At 38.4% G+C, this 24,351-nt stretch overlaps 1 protein-coding gene across 1 annotated transcript in view; it reads left to right on the forward strand.

Moving 5' to 3' along the window:
- The window catches only part of atp1a2a (ATPase Na+/K+ transporting subunit alpha 2a), a 116,525-nt gene that overhangs the window by 82,358 nt on the left and 9,816 nt on the right, over positions 1–24,351 (forward strand). Inside the window, exons 2-16 of the mRNA XM_073848216.1 lie at positions 6,198–6,293; positions 6,511–6,570; positions 8,512–8,715; positions 13,250–13,363; positions 16,233–16,367; positions 16,518–16,635; positions 17,654–17,922; positions 18,417–18,615; positions 20,130–20,239; positions 20,429–20,563; positions 20,678–20,757; positions 23,132–23,241; positions 23,325–23,500; positions 23,590–23,726; positions 23,902–24,052. Coding sequence (XP_073704317.1) covers positions 6,198–6,293; positions 6,511–6,570; positions 8,512–8,715; positions 13,250–13,363; positions 16,233–16,367; positions 16,518–16,635; positions 17,654–17,922; positions 18,417–18,615; positions 20,130–20,239; positions 20,429–20,563; positions 20,678–20,757; positions 23,132–23,241; positions 23,325–23,500; positions 23,590–23,726; positions 23,902–24,052 — 2,094 coding nt within the window. The remainder of the gene's footprint in view (positions 1–6,197; positions 6,294–6,510; positions 6,571–8,511; positions 8,716–13,249; positions 13,364–16,232; positions 16,368–16,517; positions 16,636–17,653; positions 17,923–18,416; positions 18,616–20,129; positions 20,240–20,428; positions 20,564–20,677; positions 20,758–23,131; positions 23,242–23,324; positions 23,501–23,589; positions 23,727–23,901; positions 24,053–24,351) is intronic.

The following is a 24,351-nucleotide window of genomic DNA, read 5'->3' on the forward strand; positions in this document are numbered from 1 at the left end:
ATATAATGCAGCCTTAGAAAACAGTCTAATAATGCGTTTTATGGATTCTCATCTCATCTCACCCGATTAGTTGACTCGGGCAAAAGGAAATCGATGATTATTATTTTTTAAATCGACGACAGCCCTAAAACTGTCACTACCTTAACAGTCACTACCAAAACATTTGGTGGAGTTTCGGAAGTGACATTTTTTTGGTTGTTATTCAATGATTTTGTCACTACCGAAACCGTTACGACCAAAATTGTTTTAAAAAAAGGGAACACTGTCACCATTTGAGTCTCCATTGTCCTGTCATCACAAACTCTTGCACTACACATCTTGGACTTCATCCCCCACAAGCCACTGCACCAATCACTGCTCTCACCTGCTCCTCGTGACCCACTGCACTGATTGCTGCACACACCTGTTCCTCATCACACTGACTGCATTTAAGCTTCCCACACACACAGCCACTCTGCGAAGTCTTATCGTTCCTCATGGTCGTAATTCTGAGCGTTTCTTCCCGTGTTTGTTTTCCCGTGTGTTTGATTCCTGGACTCCCTCCCGTGTTTGATTCTCGCTGCCAGCCCCGACCTTCCTGCATGTTTTTTTGACTACGATTTCTGCCTGCCCCTGTGTGTTTGTTTTGTCTCTAATAAATGCTGCGAATGGATCCGCACGTCTCAGTCCGTCCCTGTGATAGAAGACTTCGCCTCTACAAGGATCCAGCAGCTAGTATGGTGTCATCCGGTTCCAGCACGAACTCCACGGTACAGATCATGCGTCTCAAACAAGGTGAGCGGTCTGTTGAGGAGTATGCGATGGACTTCATCGAATTGGCTAATCAGTCTACTATGGATGATGGATGCCTGATGATTTTCTTCCGTGGAGGACTCTTAGAGCCATTGGCTTCACTCATGCCCATGATTGAACCTAACTGGACCTTGCAATATTATATGGATCTTGCTCTTTTGTTGTGTGGCTCTCCTTTTACTGTGGGAATTGTGGAGGAGGACCATCTTCCCACAGTAAGTTCCAGCTCAGAGCCACAGCATAAGATGTCTGCCAACCCAGAGCCTGTTCACAAGATGGCCGCCCCTCCTGAGCCTGTTCACAAGATGGCCGCCCTTCCTGAGCCTGTTGCCAGGATGGCTTCTGTTCCTGAGTTCCCGGCCAAGATGGCTGCCTCGCATGAGTCTGTAAGCAAGATGGCCTCCCTTCTAGAGTCTGTTCGCAAGATGGCCGCCCTTCCAGAGCCTCCGCTGGTTCAGCCCAGCCTTCCAGAGCCCCCGCTGGTTCCGCCCAGCCTTCCAGAGCCTCCGCTGGTTCCGCCCAGCCTTCCAGAGCCTCCGCTGGTTCCGCCCAGCCTTCCAGAGCCTCCGCTGGTTCAGCCCAGTCTTCCAGAGCCTCCGCTGGTTCAGCCCAGCCTTCCAGAGCCTCCGCTGGTTCAGCCCAGCCTTCCAGAGCCTCCGCTGGTTCAGCCCAGCCTTCCAGAGCCTCCGCTGGTTCAGCCCAGCCTTCCAGAGCCTCCGCTGGTTCAGCCCAGCCTTCCAGAGCCTCCGCTGGTTCCGCCCAGCCTTCCAGAGCCTCCGCTGGTTCCGCCCAGCCTTCCAGAGCCTCCGCTGGTTCTGCCCAGCCTTTCAGAGCCTCCGCTGGTTCAGCCCAGCCTTCCAGAGCCTCCGCTGGTTCCGTCCAGTCGTCCTGAGATTCCTGTCTGCCCGGTTCAGGCCACGGAGGCCATTTATGGACTGTTGAGTTTCCCACCCACCCTCCCTACTGCTCCAGTCCCACCACCTCTGTCTCCTGGCAGTCCCTCTGCTCACCCTCAACCCACCTGTGGTGCAGAGGACTTGCCTTGGGACTGCCAGTCTCCATCGGTGCCCTGGCTAGAGGATCCCTCACCATCGCCTCCAGCCTCAGAGTCCTGGACTCCACCTCGGCCCTCCGACCCTGCGGCTCCACCCTGGCTCTCTGCTCCCTCGTCTCCGCTGTCGGCCGTCGGTCCACCAGCTCCACCGGGCTCCATCGTCCCTCCGGCTCCGCCCTGGTCAGTCGTCGCCCCACCTTCGCCTCTGGACTCTACTCCTCCGGCTGCGCCTCGTCACTCCGTCCTACCGGCTCTGTGGACCTCCTCCCTCCCATGGGCACAGCCTCGGTCCTCTGTCGCTCCGGCTCCGCCGCGTACCTCCGGACCTCCATCTCCGCCTTGGTCGCCAGAGCCTTGGGTTCCGCCTTGGCCCTCCGGATCCTCTGTGTCGCCCAGGACCATCGACTCTCCGGTTCTGCCTCGGGCTCCACCATGGCTTCTCCCTCCGTCGGCTCCGCCTCAGTCCATAGCTCCATTACCCCCACATGGACCTGGCCCTCCATCCCTCCCCCTGTTCCGCCTCCGCTCCACCACCCTCCGGTTTCATTAGGTGGTTAGAGCGTCTGGAAGCCGCTCCTTGGGGGGGGGGGGGCTCTGTCACCATTTGAGTCTCCATTGTCCTGTCATCACAAACTCTTGCACTACACATCTTGGACTTCATCCCCCACAAGCCACTGCACCAATCACTGCTCTCACCTGCTCCTCGTGACCCACTGCACTGATTGCTGCACACACCTGTTCCTCATCACACTGACTGCATTTAAGCTTCTCACACACACAGCCACTCTGCGAAGTCTTATCGTTCCTCATGGTCGTAATTCTGAGCGTTTCTTCCTGTGTTTGTTTTCCCGTGTGTTTGATTCCTGGACTCCCTCCCGTGTTTGATTCTCGCTGCCAGCCCCGACCTTCCTGCATGTTTTTTTGACTACGATTTCTGCCTGCCCCTGTGTGTTTGTTTTGTCTCTAATAAATGCTGCGAATGGATCCGCACGTCTCAGTCCGTCCCTGTGATAGAAGACTTCGCCTCTACAAGGATCCAGCAGCTAGTATGGTGTCATCCGGTTCCAGCACGAACTCCACGGTACAGATCATGCGTCTCAAACAAGGTGAGCGGTCTGTTGAGGAGTATGCGATGGACTTCATCGAATTGGCTAATCAGTCTACTATGGATGATGGATGCCTGATGATTTTCTTCCGTGGAGGACTCTTAGAGCCATTGGTTTCACTCATGCCCATGATTGAACCTAACTGGACCTTGCAATATTATATGGATCTTGCTCTTTTGTTGTGTGGCTCTCCTTTTACTGTGGGAATTGTGGAGGAGGACCATCTTCCCACAGTAAGTTCTAGCTCAGAGCCACAGCATAAGATGTCTGCCAACCCAGAGCCTGTTCACAAGATGGCCGCCCCTCCTGAGCCTGTTCACAAGATGGCCGCCCTTCCTGAGCCTGTTGCCAGGATGGCTTCTGTTCCTGAGTTCCCGGCCAAGATGGCTGCCTCGCATGAGTCTGTAAGCAAGATGGCCTCCCTTCTAGAGTCTGTTCGCAAGATGGCCGCCCTTCCAGAGCCTCCGCTGGTTCAGCCCAGCCTTCCAGAGCCTCCGCTGGTTCCGCCCAGCCTTCCAGAGCCTCCGCTGGTTCCGCCCAGCCTTCCAGAGCCTCCGCTGGTTCCGCCCAGCCTTCCAGAGCCGCCGCTGGTTCAGCCCAGTCTTCCAGAGCCTCCGCTGGTTCAGCCCAGCCTTCCAGAGCCTCCGCTGGTTCAGCCCAGCCTTCCAGAGCCTCCGCTGGTTCAGCCCAGCCTTCCAGAGCCTCCGCTGGTTCCGCCCAGCCTTCCAGAGCCTCCGCTGGTTCCGCCCAGCCTTCCAGAGCCTCCGCTGGTTCCGCCCAGCCTTCCAGAGCCTCCGCTGGTTCCGCCCAGCCTTTCAGAGCCTCCGCTGGTTCAGCCCAGCCTTCCAGAGCCTCCGCTGGATCCGTCCAGTCGTCCTGAGATTCCTGTCTGCCCGGTTCAGGCCACGGAGGCCATTTATGGACTGTTGAGTTTCCCACCCACCCTCCCTACTGCTCCAGTCCCACCACCTCTGTCTCCTGGCAGTCCCTCTGCTCACCCTCAACCCACCTGTGGTGCAGAGGACTTGCCTTGGGACTGCCAGTCTCCATCGGTGCCCTGGCTAGAGGATCCCTCACCATCGCCTCCAGCCTCAGAGTCCTGGACTCCACCTCGGCCCTCCGACCCTGCGGCTCCACCCTGGCTCTCTGCTCCCTCGTCTCCGCTGTCGGCCGTCGGTCCACCAGCTCCACCGGGCTCCATCGTCCCTCAGTCGTCGCCCCACCTTCGCCTCTGGACTCTACTCCTCCGGCTGCGCCTCGTCACTCCGTCCTACCGGCTCTGTGGACCTCCTCCCTCCCATGGGCACAGCCTCGGTCCTCTGTCGCTCCGGCTCCGCTGCGTACCTCCGGACCTCCATCTCCGCCTTGGTCGCCAGAGCCTTGGGTTCCGCCTTGGCCCTCCGGATCCTCTGTGTCGCCCAGGACCATCGACTCTCCGGTTCTGCCTCGGGCTCCACCATGGCTTCTCCCTCCGTCGGCTCCGCCTCAGTCCATAGCTCCATTACCCCCACATGGACCTGGCCCTCCATCCCTCCCCCTGTTCCGCCTCCGCTCCACCACCCTCCGGTTTCATTAGGTGGTTAGAGCGTCTGGAAGCCGCTCCTTGGGGGGGGGGGCTCTGTCACCATTTGAGTCTCCATTGTCCTGTCATCACAAACTCTTGCACTACACATCTTGGACTTCATCCCCCACAAGCCACTGCACCAATCACTGCTCTCACCTGCTCCTCGTGACCCACTGCACTGATTGCTGCACACACCTGTTCCTCATCACACTGACTGCATTTAAGCTTCTCACACACACAGCCACTCTGCGAAGTCTTATCGTTCCTCATGGTCGTAATTCTGAGCGTTTCTTCCCGTGTTTGTTTTCCCGTGTGTTTGATTCCTGGACTCCCTCCCGTGTTTGATTCTCGCTGCCAGCCCCGACCTTCCTGCATGTTTTTTTGACTACGATTTCTGCCTGCCCCTGTGTGTTTGTTTTGTCTCTAATAAATGCTGCGAATGGATCCGCACGTCTCTGACCCTCCCTGTGACAAACACATAATCCTATATCTGGGGGAAATAAGCAAAATTTTAGTACAGCTATGCATATTTATAGCATGTTTTAGTAGCGTTTCAAATTTTCAAATTTTGTAATGTGATGTGGTCGTTTCCAAAGCCTTAGTGTCACTACTGAAAATGTGCAGTTACTACCGAAACATGGAATGTTTTGCCAAAAATAAAGTATACTGAAGTATCAACTAAGATCTTAAGATAGTTTTTGGTTCAGTGTATATTCAAACTAATGAATCCTTATGTTTGAAATCAGTATGATCAACTTTTTGTGTTTTCAAAATACAACAAAACTCATAAATTGCACTTGAAATATTGTTAACAATGTAATTGTTATTGATTTACCTCTGCAAAAAGTTTAATAAAAAGGCAAAAAATCTATATTTACAATGTAGATGTAATATGTTAAGAAAATCCTAATAGTTAATATAACCCTTCTAATTAAATTATTATTACTGTGTTTCAATATAGTGACCAAATTTAGGGAGAGGACAAATAATCCAAAATTTTCTGAAAATACAGTATGAGAATTAAATGCACAGTTACTAGAAATATGTACCTTGGATATTATACAATTTGTATACATACCATTTTTTCAAGACATTTCCAACTCTGACTTTGCACTAATTCTGTAGAATGGCCTACATATGTGACCCTGGACCACAAAACCAGTCTTAAGTCGCTGGGGTATATTTGTAGCAATAGTCAAAAATACATTGTATGGGTCAAAATTTTTGATTTTTCTTTTATGCCAAAAATCATTAAGAAATTAAGTAAAGATCATGTTCCATGAAGATTTTTTGTAAAATTCCTACTGTAAACATATCAAAATGTAATTTTTGATTTGTAATATGCATTGTTAAGAACCTAATTTGGACAACTTTAAAGGTGATTTTCTCAGGATTTTGATTTTTTTGCATCCTCAGATTTCTGATTTCAAATAGATGTATCTCGGTCAAATATTGTCCTATCCTAACAAACCATACATCAATAGAAAGCTTATTTATTGAGCTTTCATATGATGTATAAATCTCAGTTTTGTCAAATTTAACCTTATGACTGGTTTTGTGGTCCAGGGTCACATATATACTGTATATATCATGAATAAAACTGGGAAGTCTTATAAGCTATGGAGGAGCAACTTCTGAGTAATGAAATTTGATTCTCTTGGTATTATTCTCTTTGTCTCAGTCCGGACATGAAAGCAGCCCTGAGGCTGCTCCAACGGGAGGAAACAGAAAGAAGAAAGATAGAGATTTAGATGAGCTGAAGAAAGAAGTGTCACTGGTAAGAAGTTATTATTTTGTGCCTGTGCATATGTGTACATGAAAAAAAAAGAGAGCGAGAGCGTGTGAGCCCCAAGGTATGAGAGTATAAGAGATGATAATTAAAAATCAAACAATGAAATCATCTCTAGAAGAATGTGATACATTTTGATAGTCTAACTAATTGGCAAACATGAAGTGTTGTGTTATATCTGATGTTCTTGTGTGTGTTTCTACAGGATGATCATAAGCTGTCTCTAGATGAGCTCAGTACTCGTTATGGAGTTGACCTTGCCAGAGTGAGTCATCTTAACTTTCACCCTCGACATTTGCTATAATGAATCGGATATTTTTCAAATTGTGATGACATTTTACCCACCGGCACATTTAAGCAACACACCCACGGCCAACTAGACATGGCTTTGGAACATATATGGAATATATATATATATATATATATATATATATATATATATATATATATATTTAGTGATATTAGTCGGGGAGAAAAAGCTGTTTTAGCTAAAAATACAATCTTTAGCCGTTTTGTGATATTTTGTAATTCCTTGCTTTAGTTTACTGGTTTAATCTAGGTGATATCCATACATTGTTTTCCTGTTTTTTTGTGTAAGTTCATTGAAAAGCGCCTTGAGATTATTTTTATTTTATTTTAATTTAATATTATTATTTTATTTTTTATTCAATCTTAGTTCATTTTGTTTCTGTTTTATTTATTTCATTTTATTGTATTATTTTATATAATTTCCTTTTATTTTATTTCACTTTATTTTATTTCATTTTACTTTAATTTAATTTAATTTGATTTAATTTTTATTTCTTTTCACTTTTATTTAATTTTTAACATTTTTTATTTCATTTTGTTTTATTTCATGTATTTTTTCATCTTTATTTTTTTATTTCATTTTAATTAATTTCATTTTATAATTTTATTTCATTTTACTTTACTTTCATTTTATTTTATTTCATTTTATTGTATTTCCTTTTATTTTATTTTACTTTCATTTAATTTCATTTTATTGTTAAATTTTTCACTTTCATTTAATTTAATTTAATTTTGTTTAATTTTTTCACTTTTTATTTCATTTTTTCATTTCATTTTATTTCCCTTTATTTTATTTTATTTTATTTTATTTCATTTTATTGTTCAATTTTTACTTTAATTTAATTTAATTTAATTTTGTTTAATTTTTTCACTTTTTATTTCATTTTTTCATTTCATTTTATTTCCCTTTATTTTATTTTATTTTATTTCATTTTTTCGTTTCACTTTTATCTCATTTAATTTATTTAATTTTTAATTTCTTTTTTTACATTATTTTATTTTATTTCATTTCATTATATTATTTTATTCTATTTTATTTCATTTTATTTCATTTCACTTTCATTTTAATTATTTTATTTATTTTTCATTTTGTAATTTATTTTATTTCATTTTGTAATTATTTTTTTTTATTTCATTTTACTTCATATCATTATTTTATTTAATTTTATTGTAGTTAATTTTATTTCATTTCACTTTTATCTAATTTCATTCTTTCATTTTTAATTTAATTTAATATAATTTTAATTTAATTTAATTTAATTTTTATTTATTTAATTTTATTTCATTTCACTTTCATTTTGTTTGATTATTTTATTTTATTTGGTCATTTTGTGTTTTATTTTGTTTAATTGTATTGTTTTATTTAATTTTATTTCATATCATTATTTTATTTAATTTTATTGTAGTTTATTATTTAATTCAATTTTATTTCATTTCACTTTAAATTAATTTCATTTCATTTTATTTCCTTCTATTTCATTTCACTTTTATCTCATTTCATTGTTTCATTTTTTATTTTATTTTATTTTATAGTTTAATTTTATTCTTTTTAATTTAATTTAATTTAATTTATTTCATTTTTTTTATTAATATTATTATTATTATTATTTTTTCATTTTACTGTTTTATTTAATTTTATTTCATCTCATTATTTAATTTCATTTTATTTTATCTAGTTAACCTGGACTGCATTTCCCAAAAGCGTTGTTAACCTAAGTACAAATAGAAACCACAGCCAAGCCTTATAATTCCTTTGGAAAAAAAGCTGCCCTGGTCTCTACTCCTGACCTGCTGAATGCCAAAAACCACTTTAGACTGGTTCAAGCTGTATTCATAAGCAGGAAGTCTTCATAGTTGCTGCAGGGAATCTTGAGTAACTTTGTCTTCATCCCACCAGGGTCTGACCCATAAGAGAGCGGTAGAAATTCTGGCCCGTGACGGTCCAAATGCGCTGACCCCGCCGCCCACCACACCGGAGTGGGTGAAGTTCTGTAAGCAGCTGTTCGGAGGATTCTCCATGCTGCTCTGGACCGGTGCCATCCTCTGCTTTCTTGCCTACAGTATTCAAGCGGCCACTGAGGAGGAACCTGTCAATGACAATGTGAGTGCACCTACTATCCGGTCAATGTGAATGAAAGGGCTTATTAAGCAGCCAGTAAGACTGCAAGTTGTTGTGAGAGCTGTGGCCTGTTCCAGACAATGACCTTAGGTGCTCATGTAAGAAACACAGGTTTAAATCCGAATCCTGTTTTAGAGTCTAATGTTAAGCTTGTTGTAGGAGGTGTGTGCTATAGTGTTGGTTTGAGCATTAAAAACAATTCTTCATCTACTTGTGAAGGAACTAAAGGGATAGTTCACCCAAAACAGGGCTCTATAGTGTGACCATTTAACTTATCCTTTTATAAACAAAGTGTAGAGAAAGTGTAAATAAGAGATTCATTGTGCACTGTAGAGAGCATTGTTGATTATAATGGAAATTTGTGAGATTGCGATGAACTAAGATGAGTGACAGCTTTTAATAATTTTAAAGGGAGTTTGTAAATGAGATATTGATTTAATACAGTAGTTACATCAACAAGAAGTTATTATTAGAAGACTTGCATTGTCTGACTATAACACTATTGCCTGATTTTGCTCTATTTCATCGTCAAAAATAGTCTGAAACAAGTCACAACTGAGCCGCTGCGCATCTCCATTCAAACACATCTGTTTCGTTTATGAATAAACGTGCGTTTTTAAACAAATATAGTGAAATTATTTAATTTCCCATTCATAAAGACAGTCAGTTGCTTTATTTCGAACAAATCAAATAAATTATATGATTAAGTAATTAAATAAGTGTCTTGCCGCCACCTGCTGGCAGATTTAGTTTAATTTTTTTCAGTTATTTAAATCATTGAATTTTTCTGCATTCAAAATTTTATATTTAAAACATTTATCTCAACATGAATTTGATTGCACTCATGCCACCTCTGAGCTTCATTAAACATGCCACTTTTGTGTGCCACCTCTGTAGTACAAATTAATTTAGTTAATACTGATTTCATTTGATTGGTAACTTATTCTTAACCTACTGTTTCTTATTCTGTTGTTTTAATTAGACATTTGTAAAAAGCTTAAATATAATAATTTTTTTTTTAGTAAAAGATAATATACTTTTAATAAAGTTAGAAAAATGCCATTACAAAGGTAAAAACTAAATTCCCACTGTAAATCACTTTAAGGAGTCAAATATCACCTCGTAATTATAGGAAGGCTAATTTTTTATCAGATTTTTTGATTATTGTTTAGAATGTGCTCCTAAAAATTTGACTGTGCTCCTAAATTTTTTAAGTATCCTAAACAGAAAAGTAAGCATAGAGCCCTGCAAACATAAACATTTTGTCATTAATTAATCACCCTCATGCCATTCCAAACTCGTAAGACCTTTGCTCATCTTTAGAAGATAAATTAAGTTATTTTTGATGAAATCCGAGAGCTCTCTGACCTTGCATAGGCAGTAATGCAACTGCCATGTTCAAGGCCCGAAAAGGTAGTAAGGACATCATTAGAATAGTCCATGTGACGTCAGTGGTTCAATCATAATGTTATGACTCTACGAAAATACGTTTTGTGCGCAAAGAAAATAAAAATAACAACTTTATTCAACAATTTTGTCTCTTCCGTCGGCAGGAGCTGGCGTGTCATTCATACAATTCTAAATAAAAAATGTCACTAATAGGAATGTGATGAGATCTCGTGGTACGGGATCTCATGAGATCCGATGTGTCCCGCGAGATCTGACTGGTGACGATATCATTGCAAAACATTTTTCAGTGTTTACATTAGAGCGGCATGATTAATCGTTAAAATATCACAATCTCTATTCAAACACCCACGTGATCTTATTCCTAAATGACAATGATTCAGTGGTGTCTATTACAACTGTTTCACATGCTCCACTGATGCTTACAATGTAAAAACAGGTATTAAAGACATTCAAATCTGCATTCTTGCTGCTGCTGATTCAGAAAGAGCAACACAAACAGTCTTTTAACCACATAATCATTATTATTTCTGTTACAGACATTTAAATAACGTAAGTACTACTCAAAACTTATAGTTTGGGTATAAACACTTATTTTCTACAGTATCGATCAAAACGAAAGTATCTGAACACGTCCGTAGTGTAACGCTTGTCCTCTTCCGCCAGGAGGTGGCGACAACTGAACGTTTAAAAAAGTATTTATCATTGAATTATACATTCAAGAGATTCCAATAGTAAAACAAATCTTTATTAATTGAGACACTGACTCCTTCATTTTTTAAATTTTGTTCAAATATAGACTTAAGCAATGAACATTCTGTCAGAACCACTAGTAAATTACATAATTTAGTTTAGATTTCTAATTCTTTTTTTCTTCAGAATCGTGATCTCCAGTTTATAAAAGAAAATAGTTTTTCAGTTTGTCCAGAATCATGCAGCTTTAGTTTTCATGTTTATTATTACATATAATTAATTAAAATAGAAGTTTAATTTCATAAATTACAAGTTCATATCCAAATGCACCTACACTTTTTTGCATTTTGTGTTTTTTTTGTTGAATAAAATACTGTTTTTCCCTATGTATTTCATCATTGAGGATTTCTTTAAAAAAAAGTTTAAAAATCTTGTCTTGTCTCATTCTCGTAAACCCAGTTTCGTGTCTCGTCTCATGAGATAAGTGTCTCGTCACACTCCTAATAATTCATAATAATTACTAAAAGTACCCATATGTACTAAAAATATTACAAATCCTTCATTTTTTAAAATTTTGTTCAAATATAGACTTAAGCAATGAACATTCTGTCAGAAGCACTAGTAGATTACGTGATTTAGTTTATATTTCTAATCCTTTTTTCTTCTGAATCGTGATCTCCAGTTTATAAAAGAAAATAGTTTTTCAGTTTGTCCAGAATCATGCAGCTTTAGTTTTCATGTTTATTATTAGATATAATTAATTAAAATAGAAGTTTAATTTCATAAATTACAAGTTCATATCCAAATGCACCTACACTTTTTTGCATTTTGTGTTTTTTTAGTTGAATAAAATACTGTTTTTCCCTATATATTTCATCATTGAGGATTTCTTTAAAAAAAAGTTTAAAAATCTTGTCTTGTCTCATTCTCGTAAACCCAGTTTCGTGTCTCGTCTCATGAGATAAGTGTCTCGTCGTCACACTCCTAATAATTCATAATAATTACTAAAAGTACCCATATGTACTAAAAATACTACAAATCCTTCATTTATTAAAATTTTGTTCAAATATAGACTTAAGCAATGAACATTCTGTCAGAAGCACTAGTAGATTTCGTAATTTTGTTTAGATTTCTAATCCTTTTTTTCCTCAGAATCGTGATCTCCAATTTATAAAAGAAAATTGTTTTTCAATTTATCCAGAATCATGCAGCTTTAGTTTACATGTTTATTATTACATATAATTAATTAAAATAGAAGTTTAATTTCATAAAGTACAAGTTCATATCAAAATGCACCTACACTTTTTTGCATTTTGTAATATTTAGTTGAATAAAATACTGTTTGTCCCTGTATATTTCATCATTGAGGATTTCCTTAAAGTTTAAAAATCTTGTCTCGTCTCGTTCTCGTGAACCCAGTCTCGTGTCTCGTCTCGTCTCCTGAGATAAGTGTCTCATCACACCCCTAATAATTCATAATAATTACTAAAAGTACTCATATGTACTAAAAGTACCTTATGTAAGTAAAAATTCCACTTACTCATTGTTCAAATCCAAAACAACTCTTATTATAAGTAGATGCAGGTAACACAAATTAGTCATTCATACACTATAATTCATAAAGGTGGTAAGACTAAAAGTACTCATATGTCTGTAATATTTTACTAATACCTGTGCAAGTTTTCTAAAATCCACATTTAAGCCGATTAAAAGAGGGAATCACGAAAACGATGAGTTAAATTGGTCTCACTCCACCAGAGGGGAATTAAAACCTGCTGCGCACGTTGTTGGCGACTGAGGTGGATACATTGCTTTTAGCTCTGCTGTCCCATATCCAGTATGATGAATGAGTCCCAGTTTGTGGACTGAGCTCCCAGCTGCTTGTGGGACAGTTTAGGGTCAGTGATAAATGAAAATGTGAAGTTAAGGATCATTTAACTGTGCTTGCTCTTTTACACCATGATTTTTGCTCGTTTCCAATTCTAAACTGTTTAGTTTAAAACTAATGGCATTATGCCTGTGTTTAAAATGGTCTTACTATGCTGCTGTTTTGCAATGTTATGTCTATTTTTCATGTAAATATGGTTCAAATATGGCAGCTTTTGTGGGCTTATATCTTTATATTGAAATTCCCAGAGAAACCTTTGCAGTGATTTAGATGGTAACAGCTGTTGCTTGCTGGTCACTAGCTTACAAGTGCATTTTAGCATAAACAATCAGAAATTGCAGTTAAATTAAACTGCAATATGTCATCTGCTCTGCATAAGTTTGTCTACTTGTTGTTTTTTTATCTATAACGTATTTACAGAAAAGAAAAGAGTGGTGGTGTCTTGGCTTAAACCTTATAAGCCAAAAAAATGTGAGTTGTTTTGAACCCCCTGATCTTTGACTTGTGTTTCCCTCTGATTTACTGCAGCTCTATCTGGGTGTGGTTTTGTCTGCTGTGGTCATCATAACCGGGTGCTTCTCATATTATCAAGAAGCCAAAAGCTCCCGGATCATGGACTCATTCAAAAACATGGTGCCTCAGGTCAGTATGATAACAGCGGTGGATTGCTTCGGATAAAAGCGTTTGCTAAATGAATAAATGTAAATGATACCAAATCCGAAACGGAAACCATTATGAGCAATATTTTATATGATTTACATAAATCCATGTAAATCCCTTTTAACATTTAAAAGCCCAATGTATGATTTATATAAATGTATGTAAATCCTTCTTAACTTATGAAAGAAACCACATGTCATCCCGCCACCCCCCCCCCCCCCCCCCTCTCAGAATTAGCTTGCTGGTTACAAAATTGCCACAGTACAAAAATAGACAATACAGAAAATAAATATGATGTGAAGTAAAGAAATAAAAGAGCAAAATAAAAGACAGAAACTAGATAAAGGAAATAATGAAAATATATTTGTTTTTTTATTTTTCCTCACGTTTGCTAAATTACTTTATTATTTAAATACATGAATTAAGTGTTGTCATTTTAAAGTAACTTTAAAATAAAATAAATCACAATAAAGTGAATTCTTAAATTAAATAAAATTAAATTAATTTATCAAAAGTAATTTTTAGCATAGTTAATAGATTAAAATGGTTATTTAATTTAATTTAAATAAAAAAAAAAACTCTTTGTAAAGTGATACACTGTTCAAAGGTTTGGGATCTGTAAAATTTTAATGTTTTTTTTTTTTTTAAAGAAATTTCTTATGCCCATCAAGGCTGCATTTATTTGATCAAAAATCCAGAAAAAACTGTAATATTGTGAAATAATATTTCAATGTAAAATAACTGTTTTCTATTTAAATATATTTTAAAATGTCATTTATTCCTGTGATGCAAAGCTGAATTTTCAGCATCATTTCTCCAGTCTTCAGTATCACATGATCCTTCAGAAATCATACTATTATGCTGATTTATTATCAATGTTGAAAACAGTTGTGCTGCTTAATATTTGGTTGCAACCTGTAATACTTTTTTCAGGATTCTTTAATAAATAAATAGTTAAAAAGAACAGTGTTTATTTAAAATATAAATCTTTTGTAACAACATAAACTACCATTTAAATGTTTGTGTTCAGTACATTTTTATTCTTTCTTTTTTGAAAGAAATTAATACTTTTATTCACCAAGGATGTGTTAAATTGATAGAAAGTGATAGCAAAGACTTCTATTGTTAGAAAAAATAATCACAGGTTCCAAAAAAATATTAAGCAGCAGCAGCACTGTTTCAAATATTGATAATAAATCAGCATTTTAGAATGCTTTCTAAAGGATCATGTGACACTGAAGACTTGAGTAATGATTCTAAAAAATTCAGCTTTGCATCACAGGAATAAATTATATTTTAAAATATATTAAAAACCATTATTTTAAACTACAGTCGTGGCCAAAAGTTTTGAGAATGACAAATATTAGTTTTCACAAAGTTTGCTGCTAAACTGCTTTTAGATCTTTGTTTCAGTTGTTTCTGTGATGTACTGAAATATAATTACAAGCACTTCATACGTTTCAAAGGCTTTTATCGACAATTACATGACATTTATGCAAAGAGTCAGTATTTGCAGTGTTGGCCCTTCTTTTTCAGGACCTCTGCAATTCGACTGGGCATGCTCTCAATCAACTTCTGGGCCAAATCTTGACTGATAGCAACCCATTCTTTCATAATCACTTCTTGGAGTTTGTCAGAATTAGTGGGTTTTTGTTTGTCCACCCGCCTCTTGAGGATTGACCACAAGTTTTAAGATTTGGGGAGTTTCCAGGCCATGGACCCAACATTTCAACGTTTTGGTCCCCGAGCCACTTAGTTATCACTTTTGCCTTATGGCACGGTGCTCCATCGTGCTGGAAAATGCATTGTTCTTCACCAAACTGTTGTTGGATTGTTGGAAGAAGTTGCTGTTGGAGGGTGTTTTGGTACCATTCTTTATTCATGGCTGTGTTTTTGGGCAAAATTGTGAGTGAGCCCACTCCCTTGGATGAGAAGCAACCCCACACATGAATGGTCTCAGGATGCTTTACTGTTGGCATGACACAGGACTGATGGTAGCGCTCACCTTTTCTTCTCCGGACAAGCCTTTTTCCAGATGCCTCAAACAATCGGAAAGAGGTTTCATCGGAGAATATGACTTTGCCCCAGTCCTCAGCAGTCCATTCGCCATACTTTTTGCAGAAGATCAATCTGTCCCTGATGTTTTTTTTTGGAGAGAAGTGGCTTCTTTGCTGCCCTTCTTGACACCAGGTCATCTTCCAAAAGTCTTGGCCTCACTGTGCGTGCAGATGCGCTCACACCTGCCTGCTGCCATTCCTGAGCAAGCTCTGCACTGGTGGCACTCCGATCCCGCGGCTGAATCCTCTTTAGGAGACCATCATGGCGCTTGCTGGACTTTCTTGGACGCCCTGAAGCCTTAACAATGCAGTGGAAAGTTTTTTTCGGGATTAAGTTAATTTTCATGGCAAAGAAGGACTATACAATTCATCTGATCACTCTTCATAACATTCTGGAGTATATGCAAATTGCTATTATAAAAACTTAAGCAGCAACTTTTCCAATTTCCAATATTTATTTAATTCTCAAAACTTTTGGCCACGACTGTATAATAATATTTCACAATATTGCAGTTTTTTTTCTGTATTTTGATCAGGTAAATGCAGCTTTGAAGCATAAGATAATTCTTCAAAAGCACTGCAAATCTTACTGATCCCAAACTTTTGAATGGCAATGTATATCATCTATAAATATTCACACTCTTACAGATATACAAGAATGTGTTTCTTTCATAAATTAGGTTGCGTATTACAAACTCTGTTCTGACATGTTCATTGTTATAGGCCTCTCCCTAAATAACTTTCCTTCATCATCACATTTGAGAAACTTTGGAATTGACTTTAATTTCTTTCAGCAAGCGATGGTGATTCGTGAGGGACAGAAATTTCAGATAAATGCAGAAGAGGTGGTTCAGGGAGACCTGGTGGAGATCAAGGGCGGAGACAGAATCCCAGCAGACCTTCGGATCATCTCCTCCAGCGGCTGCAAGGTAGAAGGAGCGCGAGTGATGTTGATAGATATTAAGAGAATGATCTCAGATCTGAGATGAGCTTTGTTTATCAACCTACAGTCTTAGTAAGAAGCCTGAGATCAGAAAGAGAACATCCTCTCTACTGTACTTGCTGTCTGTCTCTCTCAGGTCGATAACTCATCTCTCACCGGAGAGTCAGAGCCTCAGACTCGTTCTCCAGAGTTTACTCATGAAAACCCACTGGAGACCAGAAACGTCAGCTTCTTTTCCACCAACTGTGTGGAAGGTCTGTCATTCATTTTTATTTGTTCTTTAACTCACTCATTAAAGGAGAAGTTCATTTCCAGAACAAAAATTTACAGATAATTGAATTACCCCCTTGTCATCCAATATGTTAATGTCTCTCTTTCTTTAGTCGTAAATAAATTATGTTTGAGGAAAACATTTCAGGATTTCTCTCCATATAGTGGACTTCAATGGTGCATGTGAGTTTAAACTTCCAAAATGGTGTTTCAGTGCAGCTTCAAAGGCTTCTAAACGATCCCAGCCAAGGAAGATGGGTCTTATTTAGCAAAACGATGGGTCATTGTCTAAAAAAAAACTTACAGTTTATATACTTTTTAACCTCAAATGCTCATCTTGTCTAGCTCTGCGTGAACTTAGTGACAGTTAGGGTATGTCGAAAAACTCCCATCTTATTTTCTTCTCCAACTTCAAAATTGTCCTACATCGCTGTTTACCTTTGTTTGTAAAGGGCGTTTGATCTTCTTTGCATGTTCACACTATGTCGGTACTTCTGCAGCGATGTAGGGTGATTTCGAAGTTAAAGGAGAAAATAAGATGGGACTTTGTTGACATACCTGTCTTGAGCTGGAATACACAGAGTTCATGCAGAGCTAGACAAGATTTGAGGTTAAAAAGTATATTAAATTGTCAATTTATTTACAAAATGACCAATCGTTTCACTAGATAAGACCAGGGACTGGGATAATTTAGAGCCCTTGAAGCTGCATTTAAACTGCATTTTGGAAGTTTAAACTCACAGGAACCATAGAAGTCCATTATATGGAGAGAAATCCTGAAATGTTTTCCTCAAAAAAATATAATGTCTTATCGACTGAAGAAAGAAAGACATGAACATCTTGGATGACATGGGGTAAGTAAATGATCTGTACATTTTTGTTCTGGAAGTAAACTTCTTTAATTCATTTCATTTTGTATGCATTTATTTGTTTATTTATTTGACACTCCTTTTTTTCTTACTTTCACAAATTAAGTGGTTTTTCATTTTTGTGTATGTGCAGGTACAGCCAATGGCATAGTGATTTTTACAGGTGATCGTACAGTAATGGGCCGCATTGCAACTTTGGCATCCGGTCTGGAAGTGGGTCAGACGCCCATCAACAGGGAGATTGAACACTTCATTCAAATCATCACAGGTGTGGCCATCTTCCTGGGCATGTCCTTCTTCATCCTGTCACTTATTCTGGGCTACTCCTGGCTGGAGGCCGTTATCTTCCTCATCGGTATCATTGTTGCTAATGTTCCTGAGGGCCTGTTGGCTACTGTCACGGTGAGACAAACTGTATAATATACTGTACATACTATATAATATGATTCAAATTTTTGGGGTTAGTGTTAAAAAAGATTTGTTTTTCAAATACTGTTCTTTAGAACTTTGTCGTCAATAAAGAATTCTGGAAAAAAAAGCATTTTGCTTTCTAAAGACTGGAGAAATGATTGCTGAAAATCCAGCTTTGCCATCACAGCAAAACATATTTGAAATTATATTTTAATAGAAAACAGTTCTGTAACATTTCACGTTGTACTATTTCATATTTTATCAAATGAAAGCAGCCCTGGTGAGCATAAAAGACTTCTTTCATAAACATTAAACAATTTTACCAACCCCCACATTAGTACAGATGTAGTTTTTTTCTCTTGTTTATCTCTTTGTAAGCCTCCCTCTGCCATAGATTTTTACAAACCCGCAAAAGCACTTTTCAGAAAGCAAAAAGACCAAGACACATTGCCGTCTCTCCTTTAACTCCATTCAATCTCTCTCAGGTGTGTCTGACTCTGACTGCCAAGCGCATGGCTCGCAAAAACTGTCTGGTGAAGAATCTGGAAGCCGTCGAGACTCTGGGTTCCACCTCCACCATCTGTTCAGATAAAACTGGAACCCTGACTCAGAACCGGATGACTGTCGCTCACATGTGGTTTGACAACCAGATCCATGAGGCTGACACCACAGAGGACCAATCAGGTTAGAATGGTAGTAGACGCATAGGTTTAAAGGATTAGTTCACACCAGAATTAAAATTTCCTGATTATTTACTCACCAAGATGTTCATGTTTTTCTTTCTTTAGTCGAAAAAAAAGAAGGATTTTGAGGATAACATTCCAGGATTTTTCTCCAAATAGTGGACTTCAGTGGGCATCAACGGGTTGAAGGTCCAAATTGCAGTTTCAATGCAGCTTCAAAGGGCACTACATGATGCCAGCCGAGAAATCTTATCTATTGAAATGATCTGCCATTTTCTAAAAAATTATATACTTTTGAACCACAAATGCTTGTCTTGCTCGCAGTTCCGCTTGTTGGTGGAAGTACTGATCCAGTGTTCACAGAAAAAACTTGCTTAGACTAAATCAAATGCTCTTTACTAAAAAAAAAGGTAAAACAACGATGTTGAACGCTTTTAAAGTTGAAGATAATGAGATGGAGTTTTTCGCCCTACCCTACCTTTTTGAACCGAAGTACACAGACAATGAACTAACCACTAGTTCAAGATGAACATTTGTGGTTACAATGTATATAAATGTTTATTTTTTATTTTAAATGACTGATTGATTGTTTCACTAGATACGACCCTTATTCCTCATCTGGGATTGTGAAGAGCCCGTTGAAACTGCAGTTTGCTGCATTGAAATTGCATTTTGGACCTTCAACCCGTTGATCCCCATTAAAGTCCACTATATGGAAAAAATCTTTTCTTTAAAAACCGTCATTTCTTTTTGACTGAAGAAAGAAATACATAAATCTTTGATTACTTTTGGGTGAGTAAATGATCAGGAGATTTTCATTCAGGAGTGAACTTATCATTTAAAATAATACTCTGAAATGACAAATACAGTAATTCTTCACTGAAAACCCTGCCTTAACTCTTATTAGCACTTTCATGAAACTTATTATGTCTGATTTGTAAATGAATTATTCCGAGTCAGATCTTATCAATGAATCAGTTAACTCAGTTCACAAAACTAGACTGAATGATTCGTTGACGAATTTGAACTCCGTTCTAAACTCACTAAATCAATCTTGTTGCAGTGTTTAACAGCTTATTAAAAGGAGAGACTATCAGTGAATATTGACTTAAATACGATCTGAATGGTTGTGTCAGAACCCACCGCATATTCAGTTTCAATGCAGACAGATTAGACACAATGTAAGCTTCCAGTGTCAATTAGTGTTTCTGTTACGGTGGCCATTGTGTCCTTGAACAAGGCACATTATCCATAATCCTCTAAGGACTCTGTCCCGTAATTAGCGTATGTTAGGTCGCTTTGGATGAAAAGCATCTGCTAAATGGCCGGTGTTGAACATTTCCAGGGATAATTCTCCTCTTGATCTGTTTATACATCTGTATATCTGTTTGAGGACACTTGACCAAATGTCTTCTTTTCTTATGTCACTCTGTGTGTGTGTGTGTGTGTGTGTGTGTGTGTGTGTGTGTGTGTGTGTGTGTGTGTGTGTGTGTGTGTGTGTGTGTGTGTGTGTAGGCTCTTGCTTTGATAAAAGCTCTCCTACATGGTTTTCTCTGTCTCGAGTGGCAGGACTTTGTAACCGTGCTGTCTTCAAACCTGGACAAGACAGCATTCCTGTGCGCAAGGTAATACACCATGTACAAACCCATTCAAAAGTTTAAAGTTAATAAGATTTTGATTCCATTTCTAAGAGACTTCAAGACTTTGAAAAACATTAAAAAGTCTTACAGACCTCAAACTTTTGAACAGCAGTGTACAGTACATTGAAAAGAATCATAATTAAGATGAGGGATTGTTTGATTTGTTGTTTGTAGAGAGACACGGCAGGTGATGCATCAGAGTCTGCTCTGTTGAAGTGTGTCGAGCTCTCGTCCGGTTGTGTTCAGACTCTCAGAGACAACAACCGAAAAGTGGCAGAAATCCCATTCAACTCAACTAACAAATACCAGGTACACCTACAAGAAACAGACAGCCAAGGCTGTACAGATTTTAAACAAACAAATCATGTCAACGTCATACAGATATCGATTAAGATATAAATAATCACCATCTCTCTCTCATAGCTGTCTATTCACGAGATAGAAGACAGTCCCACCGGACACCTGCTGGTGATGAAAGGAGCCCCAGAGAGGATTCTGGACAGGTAATCAATAGCAGACCTTGATACAGTGAATCCATATATAAAACAGAAATAACATGAATCAATAGGTCAAACTTTTCTATAAACTATTCATCATAATTCAGTTCTCATAATTGTGATTAATATATGTGATCCATTCATTTTTGTTATTTGTAATAAATTTTTTAAAAGTATATTTACATTTAGATTACACAAAAAACAACCATTTTATTAAATGCCTTTGTAACTAATTGAAATAAATGATTAAAACGAAAACTGAAGATAAAAATCTTAATAATAGTAATAATAATAATAATAATATGGGTCAGTATTCTGATATTCACAATAAGTTAAATAAATAAGCTTTCCATTGATGTATGGTTTGTTAGGATAGGACAATATTTGGACGAGATACAACTTTTTGAAAAGCTGGAATCTGATTGTGCAAAAACATCTAAATATTGAGAAAATCACCTTTTTTTTTTATCTAAATATTGAGGAAATTGCCTTTATTTGTCTTAGCAATGCATATTACTAATCAAAAATTAAGTTTTGATACATTTACAGCAGTACATTTACAAAGTATCTTTATGGAACATGATCTTTACTTAATATCCTAATGATTTTTGGCATAAAAGAAAAAAATTTGACCCATACAATGTATTTTTGCTTATTGCTAAGAAATATGCCGTTCTAATTAAGACTGATTTTGTGGTCCAGGGTCACATATAAAAAAATAATAATACTAAAACCTAAAGGGATAGTTTAATGAAAAATGAAAATTCATTAATTACTCACCCTCATGCCGTTTCAAACCCGTAAGACCTTTGTTCATCTTCGTAACACAAATTAAGATATTTTAGATGAAATCTGAGAGCCATTTGAATCCAATTACAGAATCAAAACTACCACGTTCAAGGCCTAGAAAGTTAGTAAGGACATTGTATAAATTGTTTATGTGACATCAGTGGTTCAACCGTAATTTTATAAAGCTATACCTTTTTTGTGCAAAGAAAACAAAAATAACATTTTTATTTAACAATTTCTTACTAGCTGTAATTGTTTATCTATCAATATTCCATAGCTGTGAATAAAATCTGTGAATATCTGTGATTACTAGCCAGACATTGTATGGGTCAAAATGATCGTTTTTTATGCCAAAAATCTGTCGGATATTAAGCATATTAAAGGGATAGTTCACCCAAAAATTTAAATTTGATGTTTATCTGCTTACTCTCAGGGCATCCAAGATGTTGGTGACTTTGTTTCCTCAGTAGAACACAAACAAAGATTTTGAACTTAAACCGGTGCAGTCCGTTAGTCATATAATGGCAGTGGATGTGCACCAACCTTTAAAAGTAAAAAACAAACATGCACAGACAAATCTAAATTACACCCTGCGGCTCGTGACGATACATTCAAGAAGATGTCCATGAAACGATCGTTTTTTGTGAGAAACTGAACAGTATTTATATAACTTTTTACCTTTGATACACAGTCACTTCCATCTGTCCTAAGCACGAGCTCGCGCTCTGGCGTAGTATACGCAAACACCGCCAGGGGAAATCGGTGAACAGTCAACAGTCCCAGATTAGTTTGCGCAAGCATATGTAATCTTTTAGCTTTAAATCGGTTTGAACAATCAGGATAAGCGCAAGTAATTACCATTTTGAATAGCCGGTATACCTACTATCTGTGTGCACTGTGTAAACAATGAGTGTCGTATACATGCGACAGATCGCTAACGGTGTTTGCATATACTACGCCAGAGCGCGTTCACATGTCACGAGCCGGATGATGAGCTCGTGCTCAGGACAGATGGACGTGACTGGGTATCAAAGGTAAAAAATTATATAAATACTTTTCAGTTTCTCGCAAAAAACGATTGTTTCGTGTCTTAGGACATCAATGTATCGTCACGAGCCGCAGGGTGTAATTTGGATTTGTCTGTGCATGTTTTTGTTTACTTTTAAAGTTCTGGTGCCCATCCACTGCCATTATTTGGCTGGCAGACAGCACCGGTTTTAGTTAAAAATCTTCGTTTGTGTTCTGCTGAGGAAACAAAGTCACCTACATCTTGGATGCCCTGGGGGTAAGCAGATAAACATCATATTTTCATTTTTGGGTGAACTATCCCTTTAAAGTCATGTTCCATAAAGATATTTTGTAAATTTCTTACCATAAATATATCCAAACTTAATTTTTGATTAGTAATATGCATTGCTAAGAACTTCACTTGGACAACTTTGAAGGTGACTTTCTTAATATTTAGAATTTTGTGCACCCTCAGATTCCAGATATTCAAATAGTTGAATCTCCTTTTTAAAAAAAATGACCGTTATGATTGGTTTTGTGGTCCATGGTTACAGTTGTGGTAATTGTGTGATTGGAAATGCAGATGCAGCACCATAATGATCAACGGTGAGGAAATGCCTATGGATGAGGACTGGAAGGACGCATTTCAGGGAGCGTACATGGAGCTGGGCGGATTGGGAGAGAGAGTTCTGGGTAAGTATATCCTTCTATTTTTCCTCTTTCTTTCTTTCTTTCTTTCTTTAATTCTTTAATTCTATACCCTCTCTCTCTTTCAGGGTTCTGCCACCTGCTCCTCTCTCCCTCACAGTTTCCGAGGGGGTTTGAGTTTGACTGTGATGATGTGAACTTCCCGGTCAACCAGCTTTGTTTCCTGGGTTTAATCTCCATGATCGATCCACCCCGAGCCGCAGTGCCAGATGCTGTTGGAAAATGCCGCTCCGCTGGTATTAAGGTATCCATTTATAGGTTTCCTCCATCCATTAATCTACAGTTCAGCATTTTGTGTCCAATGTCAATGGTGACCGAAATCCATATTTACAGGTTATCATGGTGACGGGTGACCATCCTATAACCGCCAAGGCCATTGCCAAAGGCGTCGGCATTATCTCTGAGGGCAACGAGACGGTGGAGGATATCGCTGAAAGACTTAATATACCTCTGAGCCAAGTCAATCCACGGTCTGTGTGTGTGAATCTGTCTCTTTTGAGTGTTTGCTTGAGAGTCTAGGTACATATGTGTGTGTAAACTAAATCTATCTGAATGGGTTTTTATCTGCTTTTATTGCTTCTGCACAGATAATGGAATTGGGCACTGTTCTGTGTGTGTGTGTGTGTGTGTGTGTGTGCGTTTCAGAGACGCAAAGGCCTGTGTGATTCATGGTTCAGACTTGAAGGACATGAGCTCCGAGTATCTGGATGATATTCTGAGGAACCACACTGAGATTGTGTTCGCTCGCACTTCACCCCAACAAAAACTCATCATCGTAGAGGGCTGCCAGAGACAGGTGTGTGTGTGTGTGTTTGTAAATATTAAAATATCACACACAAGATGTCGCACACATAACAAATTTCACAGAATGCAAGCTAGAGTGAAATATCAGACCTTTGAAAGTTTTATGTTTACATTAATTTTAGCAGGTCTTTCTTAAAGGTGCTGTATGTCATTTTGATCTTGGAAAAAAAAGCAATATTTTGGTTACTGATGCTATTGGCATAAAGCACTGCAGTAACCGTAATTTGTTTATTTTAGAATGGGAAGTGACCTGTAACTTGTATGGAAGCCCGCTTCCGCCACTGAATAAAA

This window comes from Garra rufa, chromosome 10 (assembly GCF_049309525.1).
Source record: "Garra rufa chromosome 10, GarRuf1.0, whole genome shotgun sequence".
NCBI lineage: Eukaryota > Metazoa > Chordata > Actinopteri > Cypriniformes > Cyprinidae > Garra > Garra rufa.